The following is a 20,610-nucleotide window of genomic DNA, read 5'->3' on the forward strand; positions in this document are numbered from 1 at the left end:
AATACCACCCCGGCTGTCTATGGCAAGACCTGAACCTGAACCGATTCTAATGAGACATTTTGATCAGATTCCACATGCATCGATACATTTATTGTTATTGTTGTTATGGTCAGTCTGGGTTTCAGTGGAGAGATTTAGTGTCCCATGATGCTCTGAATGTTGTTTTTTTGAGGCTTTTCCACCCTCATTCTGGGAGAAACACTGAATACCTGGAATATTAAAAATATAAAATTGTGTAATTTATAGCTGGGTTTTGGTCTGTCTATTTCAATACTTTGTCTAAAGCTCTCAATATTACACTTGAACCCCAGTCCTTTGATTGCTAGGAAGTTTGACTGGTCTGACTAAAAGAGAGAGTGATGTCATAGCCTTATAGACGCATATTAATTCCGTGGAAATGTCCAAACCCAAACTCTGCCTCTTCCTGGTTGGAAGATTTGATGTCTTTTTTTTCATTTGGAAAAAGTGAAATACACCTGAAGAGGCTCAGCTGACAGTTTCCATAAGAGATGGAGTTCTGTATGTACTTATATCAGTTCACTCACTTCCCTGGATTGTGACTGATAAGTCTGTATGTGTAATGCATTGTGCAGTGGAGCAGTGTGTGATGAGCATCAAGCAATTGTATATATGTGTTAGGGCTGGGCGATATGGACCAAAAATCATATCTCGGTATTTTTAGGCTGAATGGCGATACACGATATATATCTCGGTATTTTCTACGTAGTGGGCTAAATGTTCAGTTGTAAGTAGGGCTGGGCGATATGGACAAAATCAAATATCACAATATTGTATCACAATATGACCAAATACCTCGATATCGATATTGCGACAATATTGTAGGGATGACTATTGGTGCTTTCACAAAATATTTACACAATGAGATTTTTGATAAATAATCATCAGTAATGTGGATATAATGACTAAGTGGGTAAAGGCTAATAATAGAACAGCTAGAACAGTCTAAGTTCAGAAAATGACATCACTTTACTGTAATGCAGCCTTTAAAACCAGGAAAAGACACTTATGCCATATCACCATATTACCATATCCAAAATCTAAGACGATATCTAGTCTCATATCACAATATCGATATAATATCAATATATTGCCCAGCCCAATTTTGAAGTTATCCAGAAGGTTCTAGACTGGGTTCTTAAGCCCCGGGTCAGAAACTCTTCAGTCCAGAGAATAAAAACATAAAAATCACCAAACTGGAGTTACAAGGTTTTCACCTGACAACAGTGTTCTCTGCATCACACTGCAGGCAGGGACCTGCTGGCAGTACTGTGTCACTAATTACACAATGGAGGGTTTCATCAAAGTAATCTGATTGGTAAAAAACACATTCCGGCCCTACAGTTGAGTAGGGCTGAACTATTTATCGAAATTTTATCGAAATCACAATATGGCCTGCTGCAATTTTCAAATCGCAGGAGGCACAATATTTGTTAATGGTGAAATGTGTCAAAATAGCATTTTAAAGTAAATATTGTGGTGCTGCAGAGATACACATCCACATCATATTCTACAGACTTAAGAAAACATCTTTGTTTGGTACAGATCCCTGCAAAAATCACACCATAATCATTTTAAAATGTTTTTCAATGAAAATGAGAATAATGATGTAAAAATTATCATTCCCTCTATAATCGCAAATCATATCACAATTGCAATATCAGTCAAAATAATCGCAATTAGATATTTTTTCTAAATCGTTCAGCCCTACAGTTAAGTCCCATAATGCACTGCTAGCTGTGGTTTATTAGTCGCGATGCCAAATCGTCTATCAGCCAGGGAGCTAGTTACCAATCTTTCTGTTTTCTACTGTTTTTTATTCTTGTGTGTTCATTACTTTGGAGAAAACAGTGAGTAACATGTTGGTAACTGTTGGGTAAAAGATATAAAACCCCAGAGGAAGTTCTTCACTGGGATTCAGTCCTGCATCACATCACAGTGAAGAACTCCCTCAGTCTTACTGCTGTAACAAAACCATCATCCAGTTCCAGTGAGCCACTTACTTTCCAACAACATCTTTGATCTGGTTGTTGACCAGGCCCAGGTAGTGGTCGATCTGGACCTGCAGACACAACAGACACGACAGACAGTCAGTCAACATGTCAGACAGAAGAGGCTCAGCTTCACTCAGCAGGCAGCAAGACACAAAACACAGAGAAAGACAAAGAGGAAAGAGAGGAGGGGAGACAGCAGACGCAGATCCCAGGCAACCAGAATGACCTCAGAACACCACAGAGGAAGCACTGCATTGTGGGTAATGAAAGTGGTGTGAACCGGTGCTTACCTGGTGTTTCTCATAGATGATGGGGCAGCTGAACACTCCAACCAGACCTGAGGAGGATGAGGAAGAAGAAAAGGTGAGATGATGTGACCAGATGTTATTTTTATGTTACTAGATCATCATATTGTTGTAAATCCTGCTTCAGTTAGCTTTTACACTTTGCACTGGAAAGCTATACTTCTATGAAACAAGCTTTATGTTTCTAACAATGTAAAAGCAAACCGTACTTTACAACAGAGACCAATACTCCATTTAAATGTCTGAGTCTACAGAGACTGACTGAACATTACAGTGTTAATCACAACATGACAGAACTGAGTATCTTTGAAAATTCAATATCTCTGAATTTGAGCATTTTCATGACAAAAAAAGTCAAGTATTCAGTGTTTTTTCCCCCGAATTTTCTTCTTCTCTGGGTGGAAAAGCCTCTGAAACAACATTTAGCATTTAACTCTCCACTGAAACCAGACTAATGAAGTTCTTTCAGCTGTTTAAAATGCAGTGTGCTGTCTGTTGCATTACTATTGAACAGTAATCACAGTAAAGATTGCCCTTGTTAATCAACACCCGTCTGAATCCATATTCACCCAAAATATTCCTTAGCAGTTTCGCTTCTAAAACTCTGGAAATAGGATTTTTAGATGAGGTGTCTGAATCAAAACCATTTTCTGACTCAAACAACATAATAACCAGAAATATAAGTTGTACATGCATGTGAGTGTGATTCTTACACAGAATGAGAAGAGTGAGTCCGTTGAACAAGGCACCGACGTACGTCAGGATCCACATTAACACAGCAAACTGGAGAGAGGGAGGGAGGGGGAGAGAGAGAGAGACAGAGAGAGAGAGAGAGAGAGAGAGAGAGAGAGAGAGAGAGAGAGAGAGAGAGAGAGAGAGACAGAGAGAGAGACAGAGAGAGAGAGAGAGAGAGAGAGAGAGAGAGAGAGAGAGAGAGAGAGAGAGAGAGAGACACAGAGTTAGTGTATGTGTGACTGCAGCTGTAGCACAACAAGCTTCAGGAGAAAGCAAAGAAAAATAGAATATAAATACGAATATAGAAAATGTGCCAGTTTTGTACTGAAGTCCTGTCTCAGGTTCACTAATCTGTTTCTGCTCTTCATCTGGATCATGTTTCATCTCACCTCTTAATTCACTTCTGCAGGTTTAAAGTGGGTCCATACATGGATGTGTGTAGATGTGACAGAATCATCTTTTGATAGTCAATCTCTATATAAACGGACCAGCTAAAGAGCGATCTAAAAATGACGGGACGGGTCAGATGGGTCACGGGGGACGACCGGTCAAAACATCAACACAGACATGAATAGTCTTCTGAGACTAAACCGTCTGCACAGCAGGCCGGCTGCTAAATAAAATACATCTGAACAAAATAACGGGACACACCGGGTGTGTTTACACACCAACTATACTATACTAACCTGATTAAGACCAGACTCACACTATATCACATGGCATGTAAACAGTTCAGTCTGATCCGGTCTCAATCAGAGTGTGGTCTTATCTGGTCTAAGCAAAACCCAGTTAACACCTAGATTTCCCCTCAATATTTTGAACAGCCCACAGTGTCTCCATGATCAGAGACGTGACACTGTAGCGGTTACCAGGCAACAGCCATGGAGCCAACATGGCTACCAGTGAGAAGCAACAGGGCAAAAGGTTTGATTTGTGCCTGAGGGGGTAAGGAAGGCACGCGAGTTCAGAGAGCAGGACAGCAGGGGGGGGGGGGGGGCAGACGTCAGAATAAGCCAATCATAAATCATATATACATCAAGTGGGGTATTTGTGGGTTTACATGTACTTCTGATTTATAAACATTTCCAAGGTTTGAAATTCCTCATGAACGGGTGAAAAAAATCAAACTTGACTTCCCTCTAAGGGAATTTCTCCTCCACCAGTGAGTCTCCTATGTATTCTCTCTTGGCTAAACTGTCTCCAGGTCTGGACAGGGGGTTGAGGGGGGGTGGAGGGGTGGTGGTGGGTGGGGGTGGGGGGGTGGAGGGGTGGGGTGATGACAGGCCTCGGACAGCTGCAGCGCTCTTCTCTCCTCCACTGACTGTACATGGACAGCAGCTGAGAAACCTTTTCAGTCCCAACGCATTATGACCTCCAGTAATATGCAATATGTAAACTCACTACTTCACTTAACTAGAATTTATTACCTCCTCCTCTCCTCTCCTTGTCTCCTCTCCCCTCCTCTCTCCTTGTCTCCTCTCCTCCGCTCCTCTCCCCTCCCCTCTCTCCTCTCCTTGTCTCCTCTCTTTGTCTCCTCTCCTCTCTCCTCTCCCCTCCCCTCCCCTTGTCTCCTCTCCTCTGTCCTCTCCTTGTCTCCTCCTCTCTCCTCTGGTTTTCCATCTTCCTGGGCAGTGTGGTGTAGTTGACAATCATATTGCCCAGGAAAATGGAATTGAGTATCGAAATTCAATTTATCGCAATACAAAGATGCGAACAAGCTCTCCATCCAAATTATATTATTGTCACTTTGTAATGACATTTTTAAATTGTTGTTTACATTCTAGCAGCCAATGGCATCGCTGGAAAGATTTGAGTCTCAGAAATAAACAGAATTCTGCACAGTCAGACTTTGTTGTCACTGAACTTTTATTGATCACATCGTATCCTGGTTGGATTGAATCCTGAACCTCATAAGATAAGCGTACCGCTCCATCACTAATCAGGATGACAGAAATTATAAATAAATATCCAAAACTCAGTTACACCTCATCTGATAAAACGGTCCTCACCTTAATGGAGTCGACCAGATCCTCGACCAGGAACAGGCGCCTTAATTCACCGATGGTCTTGTTGACTTTAGCCAGGAACACGTCGCTGTACTTGTGGACCGTGTCCTCAGACAGAGCCACCTCCTGGTCCAGGTACTGCCTGAGGTGGGGGGGGGGGGGGCACACAACAGGTTTGGACCAGATTACAGTTAAGTTCCATTTAAGACCAAGACATCAGATAAGCAGTCTGAAGACGAGACTCGAGCACTACATGGGGGTTTAGACTTAGAGGTGGGGACTCGAGTCACATGACTTCATTATTTGAGACTTGACTTGACGCATGAAGAGAAGACTTGAGACTGGACTTGACTTGGGTTCTGGTGACTTGGGACTTGACTCTGACTTGTACTCTGATGACTTGAAAAGGTTTCTAAAGTCTTGACTTGAGATCTTGTGTTTGTGTAAATGACTTAGATTGAAAGTGATGAGATTTGTTCCAGCAGACGACTGAATTTAAATTCTGTTTTCTGAATTTGTATGGAATGATTGAATTTATTGAAGTTGAAACTGATTATAGAAATCAAACTCATGATGCTCTTACCAAGTTTTTATCCTATTAAACCCACTAAAATAAGATATATACCATTTTTTAAAAGTTGATGCCTACTCTTGCACACATGGAAGTAAAGCACATTATGGGTTATTATCAAAGTTGCGAGTCACCTAAAGATCTTTGCTGACATGTTTATGAGGTGTGTTTGTGTTTTTGATGAGGACATTTCTCTTCTCTCAATGCAAATTCTGAAACACAGCTGTAAATCCCTTTCACCGAGGTCTAAACCTCAAAGCCAAAACCCTTCAGATCTGTAAAACCAGCTTGTGACATGACTCTCTGAGCTCACTTTCCTCGGCTAATCTTAAGCCGAGCTAATTGGCCCCTAATGTGCTGCGGGGTCAGTTTGTTGGCTGGCAGGGAAAACCGGTAAGAAGGTTTTGTCCAACAGCCAGGCTGCAGGATGACTGGAGGAAGTTCAGAGAGTTCAGCGTACAAGAAAACTCACTACACCTGGACCTGATGAGGGGAAAACACACTGCTTTCTCCTGGCACTTCTCTGTCTGACATGACTGTTCTGGAGACACTGGAACATTCCTTCTATCTATTGTGTGGCTGCTGTGACCTTTGACCTCCTCACTGCTGGTTGGTTGTAATGTTAGTGATCTGGGAATTGAGGTTTATTCTACTGTTGCACTCAGTGTAAGATAACAGCGTCCGTTAAATGTCTGAAATGTAAATTTAACATCGATGTGGATTTTGTATTTTCACCCTGATGGTGTCTATTAGATCAGTGGTTCTCAACGTGGGGTCCGGGGACCACCAGGGGTCCTTGAGCGGGTTCCAGGGGGTCCCCAGAAAATTGATGAATTGTTAAACTTCAGCAATATTTCATTTACAAGAAGTTAGGGGATATAGAAGACTGACTATTTTGATCATAGTTTCACTGTTATCTTTCTACAATAGAGATACTCATGGGATTCTGGACAAAATCATATCTAACAATAAAAATATTCTCAGATTTGGGTCCAAGAGACAAAATCTCATCAAATGGGGGTCCGTGGCTCTAATGTGGACTAAATTAGGGGTCCATGGTATGAAAAAGGTTGAGAATCACTGTACTAGATGTCTAGATGTTTGGGAGTTTTCCATCACAACTGACAAATATGATTAGAAAATGCAGTTTCTAAAAGCTAAACCAGCTTTTTATAATTTTGCAATTGAAGGAAAAAAGTCAACTGTCTTGTGATTGACATGATAAATTATTTTTTAAGTAATTGAAGCATGTTAGGGCACTATTTTTACATTTTTTATCTTTTTAATAAAGCACACATTTGATTTATTGTCGTGCAAACTAAACCCATTATTGTTTTGCCCTGTTCATACTTTTTCCAGACCTTGATTTGTTTTGAAGATTTTGTCTGGTGTTCAATATGATTTACCCAGATAGACATCTTGCCCCTGCTAACTAGGTCACATCACTGTATAGATGAAGATTGTTCTTCACAGAGACAAATATCAGAATATGTGAGATGATTGGCAGGGTTCCTACACGGTTTCCATTTTAAAATTCCATATTTTTCCCAGACCCTATGTTCTTGACCGGATTTGATTTTGGTGGGTATTTGATATAATGCATGCTGACAGCGGCTGGGTAATAAGAGCGTCCCTCTATCTGAACATTATTCTTCACATCAACAAAACCTGTGGACTCAAAGTGGCTCTACAACAACATAAAAGATAGAATGAGGTGTGTATCGGACCTGAACCGCAACATTTTCCAGACTTTGAGACATTTTTTCAAATTCCCAAACTATTCAAGACCCGGAAATGATCAAATTAATTCAGGTTCCCCTGTACTCACTTGAATGGGTGTCCCTCATCTGACTTCTGGATGGCCTGCAGGATGCCCTTGTATATCCTGAAGCAGATGGTGACTGAGAGGAGAGCCAGGCCGACGTAGGAGCAGACGCTCACGATGCTGCACACCGTCAGGGAGAGGAGCAGCAGCAGGGCGGCGCCGAACACCACGCCCGTGGTCTTCACATCACGCCAGTAGAGGAGCTCCACCACTGCAGGAGGGGGGGAGGGGGGGGGGGGTTATTAACTTGATCATCCAGAGAGAGCTGACACACTACAGCCACACCCTGCTTCACATTCACACTGATCCAACTGGAGCTGCACGATTTTTGCTGAACTGTAGCTACATATTATAATCACTATTGGCGCTTTTCCACTGCATGGTACCGGCTCGACTCGACTCGCCTCGCCTTTTTTGGTTTTCCACTGGCCAAGTACCAGGTACTATATTACGTAGTACCTGGTACTTTTTTTCGTAGCACCTCCGTCGAGGTTCCAAGCGAGCTGAGGAGAAACCAAAAGGTGACGTGAAAACACTGCAGACCACTGATTGGTCAGATCGTCATCGCGACACGGGACGTATATGCTAACGTTAGCTACCAGGCTAGCGGTTAGCTTACCCTCTTGCGTCGCCTTGAGCAGCCAGAGAGCAGTCTGTTGTCTCGCTGCCTTCAGCCTCTTCTGAAATAAAATCTGTCTCCTTGCTGTGACTAACAGCCACACACCGAGAATCAAGAACACCATCGCTTCCATATCCTCCATAGTAGCTGTGTGTCGCGTTTCATGCGGCGTCGCAGCGTCGCTATGACGACCAGTTTGGGGGGTGGGGCACATTGAGGGGGTACTATCTGCAGTGGAAAACCAAAGTGGTACTACTAAAAGCGAGTAGAGTCGAGTCGAGGCGAGTTGAGCCGGTACTATGCAGTGGAAAAGCGGCATATTATTAATCAGAAAGGCGCACCGTGTAACCAGTATGCCCCGGGTTTGAATCTGACCTGGGATCTTTGTCACATGTCATCCCTCTCTTTCTCTCTCAATATTTCCTGACTCACTCAAATTTGAACTTTCTAATAAAGAGGCAAAAATTACCAAAAAAAAAAAGACAGCCTTAAAAAAAAGATTTGAGGAACAAAATTATTTTTACTTTACTCTTCCCACCTTCAAATCCTTCATCCTTCAAACCTTCATCAAAATCTTGACTATTTTCCACTACAGGTGGCATTTTGAGTGAAATGAAATGATTCAGTATTGCTGATATGCCAATATTCTATGAATATTTGTGAAAGCCAAAAATCACAAGACACAATTAAACATAATTAATTGAGCAGTCCTTCTTCCAGCCAGCCCAGTAAAACCACAAGCTTCTACTGTTCACTTATTCATGATATTGTGATTTTAGTTTCCACAGTTAATCATCACAGAGCCTTTACCCCGAGTCTGGAGCATTAATCAACTCGTTTTCTGAATGTTACAACTCATTTAATGTGTGACGACTCTCATCCGTCTAATGTGCAAGATGAGAAAAGGAAGTGAGGGATTATGGGATGCCAGGTGATCGCATGGACTGATGGGAAGTCAAAGTTAAACGGAGTAAATTCATTTTGGGCTCAGTCAAAACATACAGTCTCACAAACTCCTTTCAAATCAGCCAAAAAACACTCCTGCATACAAACAGGTTTCTGCCTTGGATCAGGTTACAGTTGGAAGTATTTTCTGCTGAATGATTCAGCTGAGTCAGCAGTCACATGACTGTTAACATGAGATGATCTGGAGGTGGAGAGGATCTGAGTCTGTCTACAGCTGAACTCTGTCCTGCTGCTCTACTGAAGCCCAGCGGCCTCCAGTCCAGCTGATCCAGACGGAGCTTCACTGACCTGCAGGAGAAACTCACTCCGCCTCTGACTCACACACTTCCCCATCAAACTTCCTCCTTCTCACTTCTAGATTGTTCTTTCTTCCCATTTTCACCCTCACATCCTGCAGAGGGCTTTCAGGTGATGTCACCATATTGGAGGCATTAACACATCTGATTAGCACTCTAGCTAACGTATCTAGTAGCAGCTAGCGTTACCATGTTCACATTAACATCAGTGTGTTTGCTGGCTAGTTAGCTAGCTAACAGTTTGTTCAGGTTAACTGAGCTGACTCTTCTCAAGCTCCAACTCTTCATGTTTTGGAGTAGAGACTAGGGCTAAAGACAAGACAGTTTACTGTGTCACAGTAACCTACATTTGGAAACAAATCCACCTTATCACACTATTCACTTTTACTGAGAACGTTACTGAATGGATCTACAGCCACACCACAACAAGCTGACTCAGCTGCTCTCTGCTGACAGCTGCTTCAGACACATTTACACTTTATTAACTAACACACAGCTCTACAGTGTTCCTCCATCATGGAGACAGATGTAGCTGCTGGGGGGATTTGTGAAGCAACTGCACATTCACTCTCATACAAACTTGGTGAAGTGATACAACTTCCAATGTGTGTAACCATGGTAATCTTCAGTCAGTGGCAAGAAGATTGTAATACCTCTACAGTAATACACCCCACCCCCCGGCTTTCTGTTGGTTTGCCAAGTTCTGACTGCCAAAAAAATTTTATTTTTTGAAATACCTGTGGCTGCACAAGGTAACCATTACCCAGACATCACCAGTTAGGAAATTAACCTTTACTCCAAAATATTTCCAGCTTTTGACACGCAAACTATGGTGCTTTTTGAATGAGGTAACACATGTCCCTGACATAATGGCAGACCGGATGCACAGTACTTTAGAGATATTGAATGATAAGCTTCAGGCAATGACACCTAAAATCTTGTAGAGAAAATTATCGTTTTCTAGAATGGATATTGTTTTGGAAGAGAAGTCTTCAAATTGACTTGGAATAAACCACAAAACCGGCCCAAACTGGAGTGAACCGGGGCAGTGGATCTCAGCCAGGAGCCATGTTGACCTAAAAACCGACAGATTTTCATTTCAAACACTGCAGCAGCTGAACCACTGTTAGCTCCTCTGTCTGGTTAAAGTCGAGCTAAAAAACAAAATCACCTTTTCTTTCTTCAATTACGACAAGAAAAACTTTAATCGAAATTGCAATATTGTGTCAAATAATCGTAATTAGATTTTTTCTGTCGATATCTTTCAGCCCTGCTCTTGGGTCTCGACGGCAGATGGTTGAGAACCGGTGAACCAGGGTGCTGCTTCCCTCTCTGGTCAAGGGTGCTGGGGGTGGGTGGGGGTGTGAGTCTCCTGGGACAGCTGAGCTCGGGGCCTCGGCACCCGACTGACCACGCTTACATTTCACCGGGGAATTCCAGGCAGGTCAGCGGACAATATTAGAAGTGGACGAGACGCGGGTTTCCTACAGGCTGACGTGTCCCTGACCCGCCGACTGACTGTTCCTCTGACATCACTCACCGCTGAGCGATACATGCCGTTCTCAGAGAGAGAGAGAGAGAGAGAGAGAGAGAGAGAGAGAGAGAGAGAGAGAGAGAGAGAGAGAGAGAGAGAGGAATCGCTCGCTGGAATCTGACGGTTTAATGTCGCTGCCTTGCTTATCGGCAAACATTCGAACCTCGCAGAACGTGACTGGAGACCTTTTCCAAATAGTTAGGGTTCACTTTTCAATTCAGCGTGCATCCAATCCACCGAGCAGCACTTCCCACAGTAAAAATGGAAAAAAGAGCTAAATTATAACAGGTGAACCAATTCTAGACAGTGAAAATGTATAGAAGTAAGTACTGCATGGTGAATCAGATGTATGAACTGAAGTGTGGACTCAAACTAGGGCTGGACGATATGGTAATGGAAATCAATATCACGATAATCATGAGGATTTTTTTCAATATCGATATATATATATATATATATATATGACGATATGGCTCACATAAGCAAAATCACATTAAATAATCAAATTAATGTTCATCATATTGAACCGAATGGTAATGTTTGGTGTGATGTCAAACTAAACTGAAATTTTCACATAATATTCCTACCATCCTACCCATTTTGTCTGAGTTTCTAAATAAAATGAGTTTGTTCTCATTGGTTCAGACAGCAGAACTGTGCGTCTCGATATCCCAAAATCACCACATCATCACAATATAATCCCACTGAAAGACGATAAACGGTAATATTGAATTATGGTCCAGCCCTAACTCAAACCATCTGGAGAAGGTCTCAATTCAAAGGTCTTGAATTGTTCTACAATGTAAGTATGTTTGCTGATAAGTAAAGCAGCATTAAAATGCAAAGTTTAGGTCTGCAGTCTGACCTGTGTTCTGTCCCATAGAGAGAGCGGCAGGTGCTGTGACCGCCGGCCGGCCGGCCGCGACACATCTGGCAGCCGACCAGAATATTTCTGAAAATGGCTTAACAGGCAATAAATGAGCTTATGAGGCTGAAAGTCCCAAATCACATTTCCAGCAACAAGTTGTTCTTGCCAAGTGGACAAATCCTGCCGACCGCTCTCACTGTGAGGGACCAGAGCCTGCTCCACACCAACCAACAGGCAGCGTGCTGGCCCAATGCTTTCCAAAAAGAAATAAAAATATATTAAGGCTAGTAACAAACAGGATAGCTCTGATCCTCAGCTCTGATTGGCTGAAAAATGTCTGAAGCCAATTATTAAATACCTGTTGAGCACACACCTGCAACCACATAATTAAATTCAATATTGATATATTCAAACATATATAAATACACACCTGCGACCACATAACACAGTAAATATTAATATATTATATATATATATATATATATATATATATATATATATATATAAACACAGCTGTGACCGCATAATATTAATAACCACTCATACCAGCATGTGCTGATAGCAACGTCTTTGTTTAGCTAATGTTCATGAAAAGTAACGTTAGTTTTATTTAATTGTCGTCTATTAAAATGTATTAAGCAGGACTGGGTTTCACAAAAGCAGAGTTTGTGTTTTCTCCATAGAGATGAACCCAGCCCAATTACCTTCGTATTAATATAATGGTGCCGCTGCCGATTTATAATGAAAATGAGCCACATTCTGGAACCACCAGGAGGGTTTTAAACACAGAAAACGCCTCTTCGCTGGTCTAAAGTCTCTGTATAGCATGGCGTCGAGTGGCTTTCTAGATTACACACCGAAATCATTAAAAGCAGCAGAATGGCTTCACCTTCGGGAAGCTTCCTCGCTCATTCAGAGCTGTGGGAGTAAATGAGGGCGTTGACAGCTAGTCTGCTAGCCTCGGCTAACTGCTAACCAGCGGCTATCGCGTTAGCTGACAGCGACCTATCTGCTCATCATCTCCCCGCACAGCATGCTAGCTGGCAGGCTTAGCGACAGTGTTAGCCACACAGCAGCTCCGACAACAGCGGCTGTGAACCGTCGTTTTGACAGACAGCCATTGTGTGGATGTACAGCCGGGGGCCGAGCAGACGACACGGGAGGAGGAGCAGGAGGTGGTTCTCGGTCCAAATGTGGCCGTCTGGCTACATATGGTAGCAGGCGTGAGCTAGCATCGCCGGAGCCTCGCTAAAAATAGACCGCGCATCATAAACCCCCGGCCGCTGATCCCGTTTCATTACACGCTATGTTTTAATCATCAGCCCGTCCCCCCCCCTCCTCTGCGACATTGTAAATATCCAGATGCGCGTTATCTGCCCCGGGATGCCGTCTGACAGCCCCCGGGAGCCCCCGTCCTCACCGCCGGGGAAAACGTTAAACCGTCCGGCTTGACCTCCGCCGGCGGCCCGATCTCTCCCCGAACCCTCCCCGGTCTGTCTGCAACCACGCTCCCGGTACTCATGCAAATAGAAAACCCGTCGTAAAACCGAGATAACCGTACGCAAATGCGTTATGTAAAGGAAGGGAAGGTCGGTAAACAAAAGATTATGACAAGACTAACCCCGTTTGGCGTCCATCTTGAACCTCCGCTAAGCATGCAGCACGCAGCTCTGCCTGGCTGACGTTAGAGAGAGAGAGGGAAAGAGAAAGAGAGAGAGACCTAGAGACAGACCGAGAGAGGGAGGGACATGCGCAGCTCGGCGCCTCTCTCACCTACACTGACAATTAGGCCCTCAACTAATATGGATGCAAAAATAATGTTGGATTAACATTAATAAAGGCGGGTGAGACGAAGTGCACATATTTACTTTTAGTTAATTTAGAGAAGACCCAGTTTAAAGCTTCACAAGCAGTGACGTAGTGGTAAATAAAAAGGAGGGTAAACTATGACCTACTGATAAAGATAAGGCAAACAAAGCACCAATAATGATTAAAAAAGTTTAATTTAGCATAATTCAGTTTTTTACCTGCTAACAATGATTTGAAATAACTTGTTTTTTTATTGATGCAACCTGCTTCCTCTGTAAAGAATATAAAGACTACATTTATTTTGATATTGCACCTTTACAAAAAACAAAACAATGGAAAGATATCTATTTAATCTCATTATTATTATGCCGAATTTGTTATTTATAAGAGTAAGTGCACAAAAGGAAAACCTTTCTTCTGTTTGCTGAGGATTTTAAATCTGTCAGAATTTCTGCCAATGGAAAGAGATCTGAAGCGTTCTGCTCATCTATTTTTGTACACCGGTGTACTATTTCATGCCAGATCTGGCTTTTTGAATCCTTGACTGTGCAGAATATAAAAAAAAAAAAATCAATTTAATTTTCTGAAAAGCATTAATTTATGCATTTCTCTCAAAAGACTCTATCCTCACATAACTTCTATCAGTTTGATACTAATTAGCATCAAGTATATGATGAATTTACATCATGAAGATTAACACCAGCCTTCAGAGGAGGCTGACCAAAGTCCCTGTAATACAATACTGTCTGTGGTTAAACTCTATGCTGCAGATATCCAGGTGGGTGAAGTGAGTTTAGCTGGGTTTCTCTCTTCATAACTACTGAAACACAACAGGCAGGTGACAGCAGACACACTGCAAACTGTCCAACGATCAACCAAGGCAGAGAGAGACGGGTTAATGTCTGAAACGCCATCTGTTATCACAAAGAAATGAGTCTCATAACAAGTATTACAGCGGGGGGGGTGGGGTGGATGTGTGTTGCGTAACTGTAAAAGGCTGTAAAAGGATAACTAGCTGCAGAAATGCCAAGCAGGAGACAGTCAGGCATTCAAAACCAACCAACTGGGACTTGAGTAAGAGCTGCAGATTTTACGTCAGGCAGCGGGCAGAGAATAAAAATCCATTTAAGGAATTGAAATCTGTCCAGGAAAAACATGGAGGCTGCGAGTGTGAAGCTTTTTTCTTTCCCAAGCCCAAAAAAAAAAAATGAGCCAAAACTGAAACCAGGGCAAAATAGACAAAGAATTTAACAGTCACCACAAATCTACTGGGGTTTAACTGTTAGGCCTGACCCAAGTTTACTCTGTATATATTCATTATATGGTTTGGGACCAGGCAACTAGGGCCGGGCTATACCTACCTACCTACCTACCTACCTACCTACCTACCTACCTACCTACCTACCTATCTATCTATCTATCTATCTATCTATCTATCTATCTATCTATGACAGTATGGCTCACATGTGCAAAAGCATGTTAAATAATCAACCAATGATGACCTAATCATGAACTAAATGGTAATGTTAGGTGTGATGTCATACAAAACTGACATTTTTTTTTTTTTTGTGAGGGGACACTTGACCCCCCACACCACAACAAAGAAGACTTTTTTGGAGGGTGCATGCTGGGGTTTTTTTACCCTCTTCTACATAACTAATTAAAACCAAACTGTATGCAGCTCCTGTTCAAAATCTGACACCTGAACAGTGCAGCAGAGGAGCAGAAGCTTCCAGAAACCTGAGAAACTGGAGTAATATTCCCCATGTGAGGCGGCAGGAGCCTGGAGGTCAGAGGGCAGCTGGGGAGCGGAGGGTTAACGCTTCCAATCCCTGGATCAAAGACTGGCTGTACTGGGCAGCTCCCAGTGTGAATGTGAAGAACTGGATTAAGACTAAAGTGAGGTCACCTTACAGGGTTTCTGGGTACTGTAGTCCTTACTCAGTTGCCTCTCTCTGCCGTTTGGGACTAACGTACAAAACTGAGTACTGCAGCTTTAAATTGGTGTTGCTGATTAAACATTCAGAAGATGCACACTGTGACTGCTGAATAGTCACAGCTTGTTCCATTTTTTTTTTAGCAAGTCACCTAACTCCCAATGTAAAATCCAGTTAAAACCTCAAAATGGCCCAAGATGGGGAAAGGAGGGGAAGATGAGTCACTCTTCCAGTGAAGTGTGTGAGAGTTCAGAAGATGATGCTGGATTACATTCTGCTCAGTCTGACTTACAGCACAAAGCCTGGCTATTGCACTACTGCTGCAGTCTCTCTCCCTCTCTCTCTCCCTCTCTCTCTCACACACACCCCAATACTGCTTAGTCACAGTGTGACTCAGCCTCGTAGTGACACTGACACACACACACACACACACACAAAAAAACCCTGCCTGATAGCGACACAACTGCCTCTTTCACAGCGCTGTACTGGAACGAAAGCGTCCCATCAGTTCACGGTCGTCTGTAGTTTCCTGAGCAGAGTGACTGATGGGTAATCAAGTCACACGCAGTCCACACGCCGTTATAAAGCAGAGCGCAGACACACACACACACACACACACACACACACACACAGAGCACAAAGCCTCAGTGTTGCAACATGAAGCAGCGGTGCTACAGCCTCAGATGATGCAACGACGACCGGACGCATGATGATCAGCAGACAGAGAACACACACATTCTGTAGAGCAGTGATTCTCAACCTTTTCCATATCAAGGACCCCAAATGTAGTCCACTTTAGGGCCACGGACCCCCATTTGGTGAGATTTTGTCTCTCGGACCCAAATCTGAGAATATTTTTATTGTCAGATATGATTTTGTCCAGAATTCCATGACTGTCTGTATTGTAGGTAGAGAGATAACAGAGAAACTATGATCAAAATAGTCATTCTTCTACTTTCTCTAGTTGTGTTGACTTCTTGTAAATGAAGTAATGCTGAAGTTTAATGTTTCATCAATTTGCTGCGGACCCCCTGGAACCCTCTCAAGGACCCCTGGTGGTCCCTGCACCCCACGTTGAGAACCACTGCTCTAGTGCACTGTTTACAGTCTACAGCAGTGACTCTCAACCTTTTTCATATCAAGGACCCTAATTTAGTCCACATAAGGGCTACAGACCCCCATTTGATGAGATTTTGTCTCAGACCCAAATCTGAGAATATTTTTATTTTTCAATATGATTCTGTCTAGAATTCCATGTCTGTCTGTATTGTAGAGAGATAACAGAGAAACTATGATCATAACAGTCATTCTTCTACATTCTCTAATTGTGTTAACTTATTGTAAATGAACTAATGGTGAAGTTTAACAATTCATCAATTTGCTGCAGACCCCCTGGAACCCCCTCAAGGACCCCTGGTGGTCCCTGCACCCCACGTTGAGAACCACTGCTCTAGAGCACAGTCTACATAGACTGTAGACTGACCTGTACAGTCTACTGTATGTGAGACTCTATCCATCCAAATTATTATTATTGTCACTTTGTGTAATGACATTTTTAAATTGTTGTTTACATTCTAGCAGCCAATGGCATCGCTGGAAAGATTTGAGTCTCAGAAATAAACAGAATTCTGCCCAGTCAGACTTTGTTGTCGTTGAACTTTTATTGATCACATCAGATCCTGGTTGTATCGAATCCTGAACCTCATATCGAGTATCGAAACATATGGTGAGGTAAGCGTATCGCCCCGTCACTAACAGAGGGGTTAGGGTTCAAATCCCAAATTCCCACAACAGCCAATGTGTCCATCAGCAGCCATGTGTCCTATAGAAATGTCCCGGAGCAATACACTGAACACTTATCATCATTCTGGACAAGCAAATACCTAAATTGTAAATGAAACCAACTTAACTGGTTTCTTGTACCGTTATTGATCCTATGGGTTTGCATGCTTTCCTCACCCACTAATAAACCGTTTCATCTCCCTGTGGTGTTGACTCAGTGATGATGTAAGCCTGATGACACTCACTGCCCATATCGGACAAGAGTAAGTACAATGAATAATCATTCGGCTTGGTTAAGTGTACAAAGCAGGCTGCATTATTCTCTAGTGTGCTTTATTAAAAATATCATCACAACTAAAAACCCCAGAAATACTTTATAGTAACCTATCATTTTTTTCAGATAGACATCATCATTCTACTCAGCAGTCAGAGGGTCGTTTTCTGTTTCCTCTGTGTTGAACTAGTTTAACACAGAGAACAGTTCACTATCGAGCAATGGTGGCATGGAATTCATTACCAAGTTTTTTGATTTCAGAAAGTAATACAACATGTTTTAACAAAAAGTTAAGATTGTATTTGTTTACACAAGGAATAGTGTAGAATATTATATGACTTTTTGAGCTATCCATCCCAGTTGCTAAGTGATTTCTTTAACTCAATTACTCAAGAGATGAAATTATTATATAGAGCGATCGTATGTATTAGACAGGCTTTGAGTCGGTGTGTGTTGTTGTGTGTCTTAGTGGTTGTGTTATGTATTGAGTCTTATTGTGAGTATGAATGTTACGGATGTGTATTGATGCATTTTCTGTTATTGAAGTATTGTTAAAAATACTAATGGGGACCCCAGGAAGAGTAGCTACTGTTACAATACAATAGCTAATGGGGATCTAAATAAACAAACAAACAAACAAACACTTTCTGGGTGAAAGTTCTCCAGAGAAGCAGACTCACAGCCTCAGTAACCTCAGGAGATAGTTTACCACATTCATGCTAACGCTAGCTATGAAGAAATATGTTATATGACACGATGCTATTCTCCTTCAGTCAATACAGCAGTTGATTTCTCAGGTAAGGCCAGATGAGGGTGTTGGTGTTACTGACATATCAGCACTACTGACATTATCCAAATTTATCTTATCCAACACAGTTCAGTCAACCTGCAGTGTATATTCTGGACTATCTTTGTCTGCCTGCTCTACACACTGAAGAGCCTCTGAATCAAGCTGCTGACTGTCACATGACTAGAGCAAACTGTAGTGACACGACACAAACTCCACACTGCGTCAACAAGTCCAGTCACTTCACTTCCTGCACAGCTGAGCGACCCGGGAAAGAAAACCTAGAAGAAGAAAAGCTAGCCACGACTGTTGAGGGCCGATGACTGTGAACAGTTCAGCCAATCAGATCCACAGGCTTCTCCACAACCTTTGTTTGAAGGACGACAGGAACAAACATCTCAAAAACAAATCCTGGAGAACCGCTGCATCCATTTTTGGGGTCGATGCTAAGATCTGAAGTCAGTTTTTTGTTTATGTTTACTAACTCCACCTCATTAGCTAACTCTACGCTTGCTAGCTAGCCATGTTAACGTATCAAAACAACATAATGTTATGAAAGACAACACCAAAGCAGAAAAACCCGATGTGCCTGTTGAAAACTTTGTAGCTGCAGACCGGAGCCTCTGGCCCCGCCCACAAGTGACACATCGACCAATCGGTTCGCAGTGTGAACGCTCGGTCACAGAGGCCGACGTCAGGTGAAAACCTCCTGACTCCAACTTTGATTATTTTCATGTTTTGACATGAAATGTGATATTTTACAACCCCTGAGCTTATGAAGCCCTTTAAAAATCAACTGTATGATAGGGCCGCAACTAACGACTATTTTCATTACCGATCAATCTATCAATTATTAATTGATTAATCATTTAGTCTATAAAATGTCAAAAATAATGACAACTGTCCATCTCAGTTCCAGAGTCCAAAGTGATTCTTCAGATTTCTTCCTCAGTCTGACCAGCAGACAGAAACACAAAGGATTCATTTAATAATGAGATGAAACAGAGAAAAGCAGCAAATCTTAACATTTCTGAAGCTGCAACCAGGAAATGTTTAGCATTTCTACTTGATAAATAAATACAGTAAAACAATTAATCGATTACATTTTGACCAAAAATGGTTTCAGCACTACTGTATGACATCAAACATCCTGCAGTCAGTCCAACACTAAGTTTGTCTTGTGAACCGGGTTCAGCCTGGCTCTCTCTCTCTGAGGCCGGTCTGACTCTCCTCCAGATCATTAGCATACCCCAGGCACATTAGCCAATCATTAAGCTGCCAGCTGACGTCACCCCGGTCAGAAACCCCTCCCTCCCTCCCCCGCTCCCTCCTCTCTACCTTTGGCCACAGTCCGCCCGTCAGCAGGACCGGCTGCTCCCTGTCCAAAGGTCTTCTCTGTCTCTTGCTAGCGAGGCCGGCAGCTACTGCAGTCAGCCAAGGACAGACAGATACGCAGTCTGGAAAAACCTGCAACAATGCATCTGGAGTCCTGAGGTGTCACTTCAGAACACACACACACACACACACACACACACACACACACACACAGCCGAGTCGTCGCAGCCACTCAGCAGAAATGGCAGAACTTGCGACGACCCGCTCTCTCATTCCCAAGTTAACGAGTCACTAGTGAAGCTGCTGCACTGAAATCAGCCTTATGCAATGTCTGACTCCTGCACTGCAAATCAATTAACCTCCAACAAGACCTCGTCTCTGCGTTAGGATCAATGTCAAACCTGGATCCCCCCCCACAGCCGGCAGACACACTGACCATCCAGACAGAATACACAAAAAAAAAAAAAAAAAAGAGCCCAAGCTATTAAAAGACAAGCTTTTTACCCAAAGCTCCTTCCAGAGTGCAGAAACGTTTAGCATGGGAATCAAACCCCTAACCCCCGGCAGCGTCAATACCGCAACACACCAGCTAGAATACCACAGAAGAGCTGTAAGAGAAACCCAGAAGAAGAAGAAGAAGAAGAAGAGGAGGAGAAGGTGTGCAGCAGCTAGAGGGAAGGCGAGGTTTACCCTGCTCCTTCCAGTGCCTGCAGGGCGGCTGGCAGTCCGCTTTGTCCGATGAATTGTCCGCGTTCTCCATGCTGTCCGATCAGCAAGAGCACATTCCACAGAGAGAGACAACGGCAGGAGTGGTAAACGTGTGTGTGAGAGAGGTGTGTGTGTGTGTGTGTGTGTGTTCGGCTGCAAACCAGGAGGCGGTGAAGGAGGAAGAGGAGGAGGAGGAAGAAGAAGAAGAAGAGGGAGGGAGTGAGGGAGGGGGGGGGACCCA

At 42.9% G+C, this 20,610-nt stretch overlaps 1 protein-coding gene across 7 annotated transcripts in view; it reads right to left on the minus strand.

Annotated features, from left to right (window-relative positions):
* Positions 1-2,017: 2,017 nt before the first annotated feature.
* The window catches only part of LOC139658498 (reticulon-1-A-like), a 42,494-nt gene continuing 23,901 nt past the window's right edge, over positions 2,018-20,610 (minus strand). For 6 of the 7 annotated variants that reach the window (XM_071536612.1, XM_071536611.1, XM_071536614.1 and 3 more), the window contains 5 exons: positions 7,458-7,665; positions 5,062-5,200; positions 3,031-3,100; positions 2,303-2,349; positions 2,018-2,080 (listed from right to left, as the gene is read on the minus strand). In XM_071536612.1, the coding sequence (XP_071392713.1) occupies positions 2,018-2,080; positions 2,303-2,349; positions 3,031-3,100; positions 5,062-5,200; positions 7,458-7,665 (527 nt within the window). Of the gene's footprint in view, positions 2,081-2,302; positions 2,350-3,030; positions 3,101-5,061; positions 5,201-7,457; positions 7,666-13,358; positions 13,421-20,610 lie in introns of those variants that run through there. The other variant, XM_071536615.1, reaches the window with a different exon arrangement.

The sequence above is a fragment of the Centroberyx affinis genome, unplaced genomic scaffold, assembly GCF_046629955.1.
Source record: "Centroberyx affinis isolate AG114_WGS23_722 - 3 ecotype Tasmania unplaced genomic scaffold, CSIRO-AGI_Caff_v1 ptg002919l_1, whole genome shotgun sequence".
Taxonomy (NCBI): domain Eukaryota; kingdom Metazoa; phylum Chordata; class Actinopteri; order Beryciformes; family Berycidae; genus Centroberyx; species Centroberyx affinis.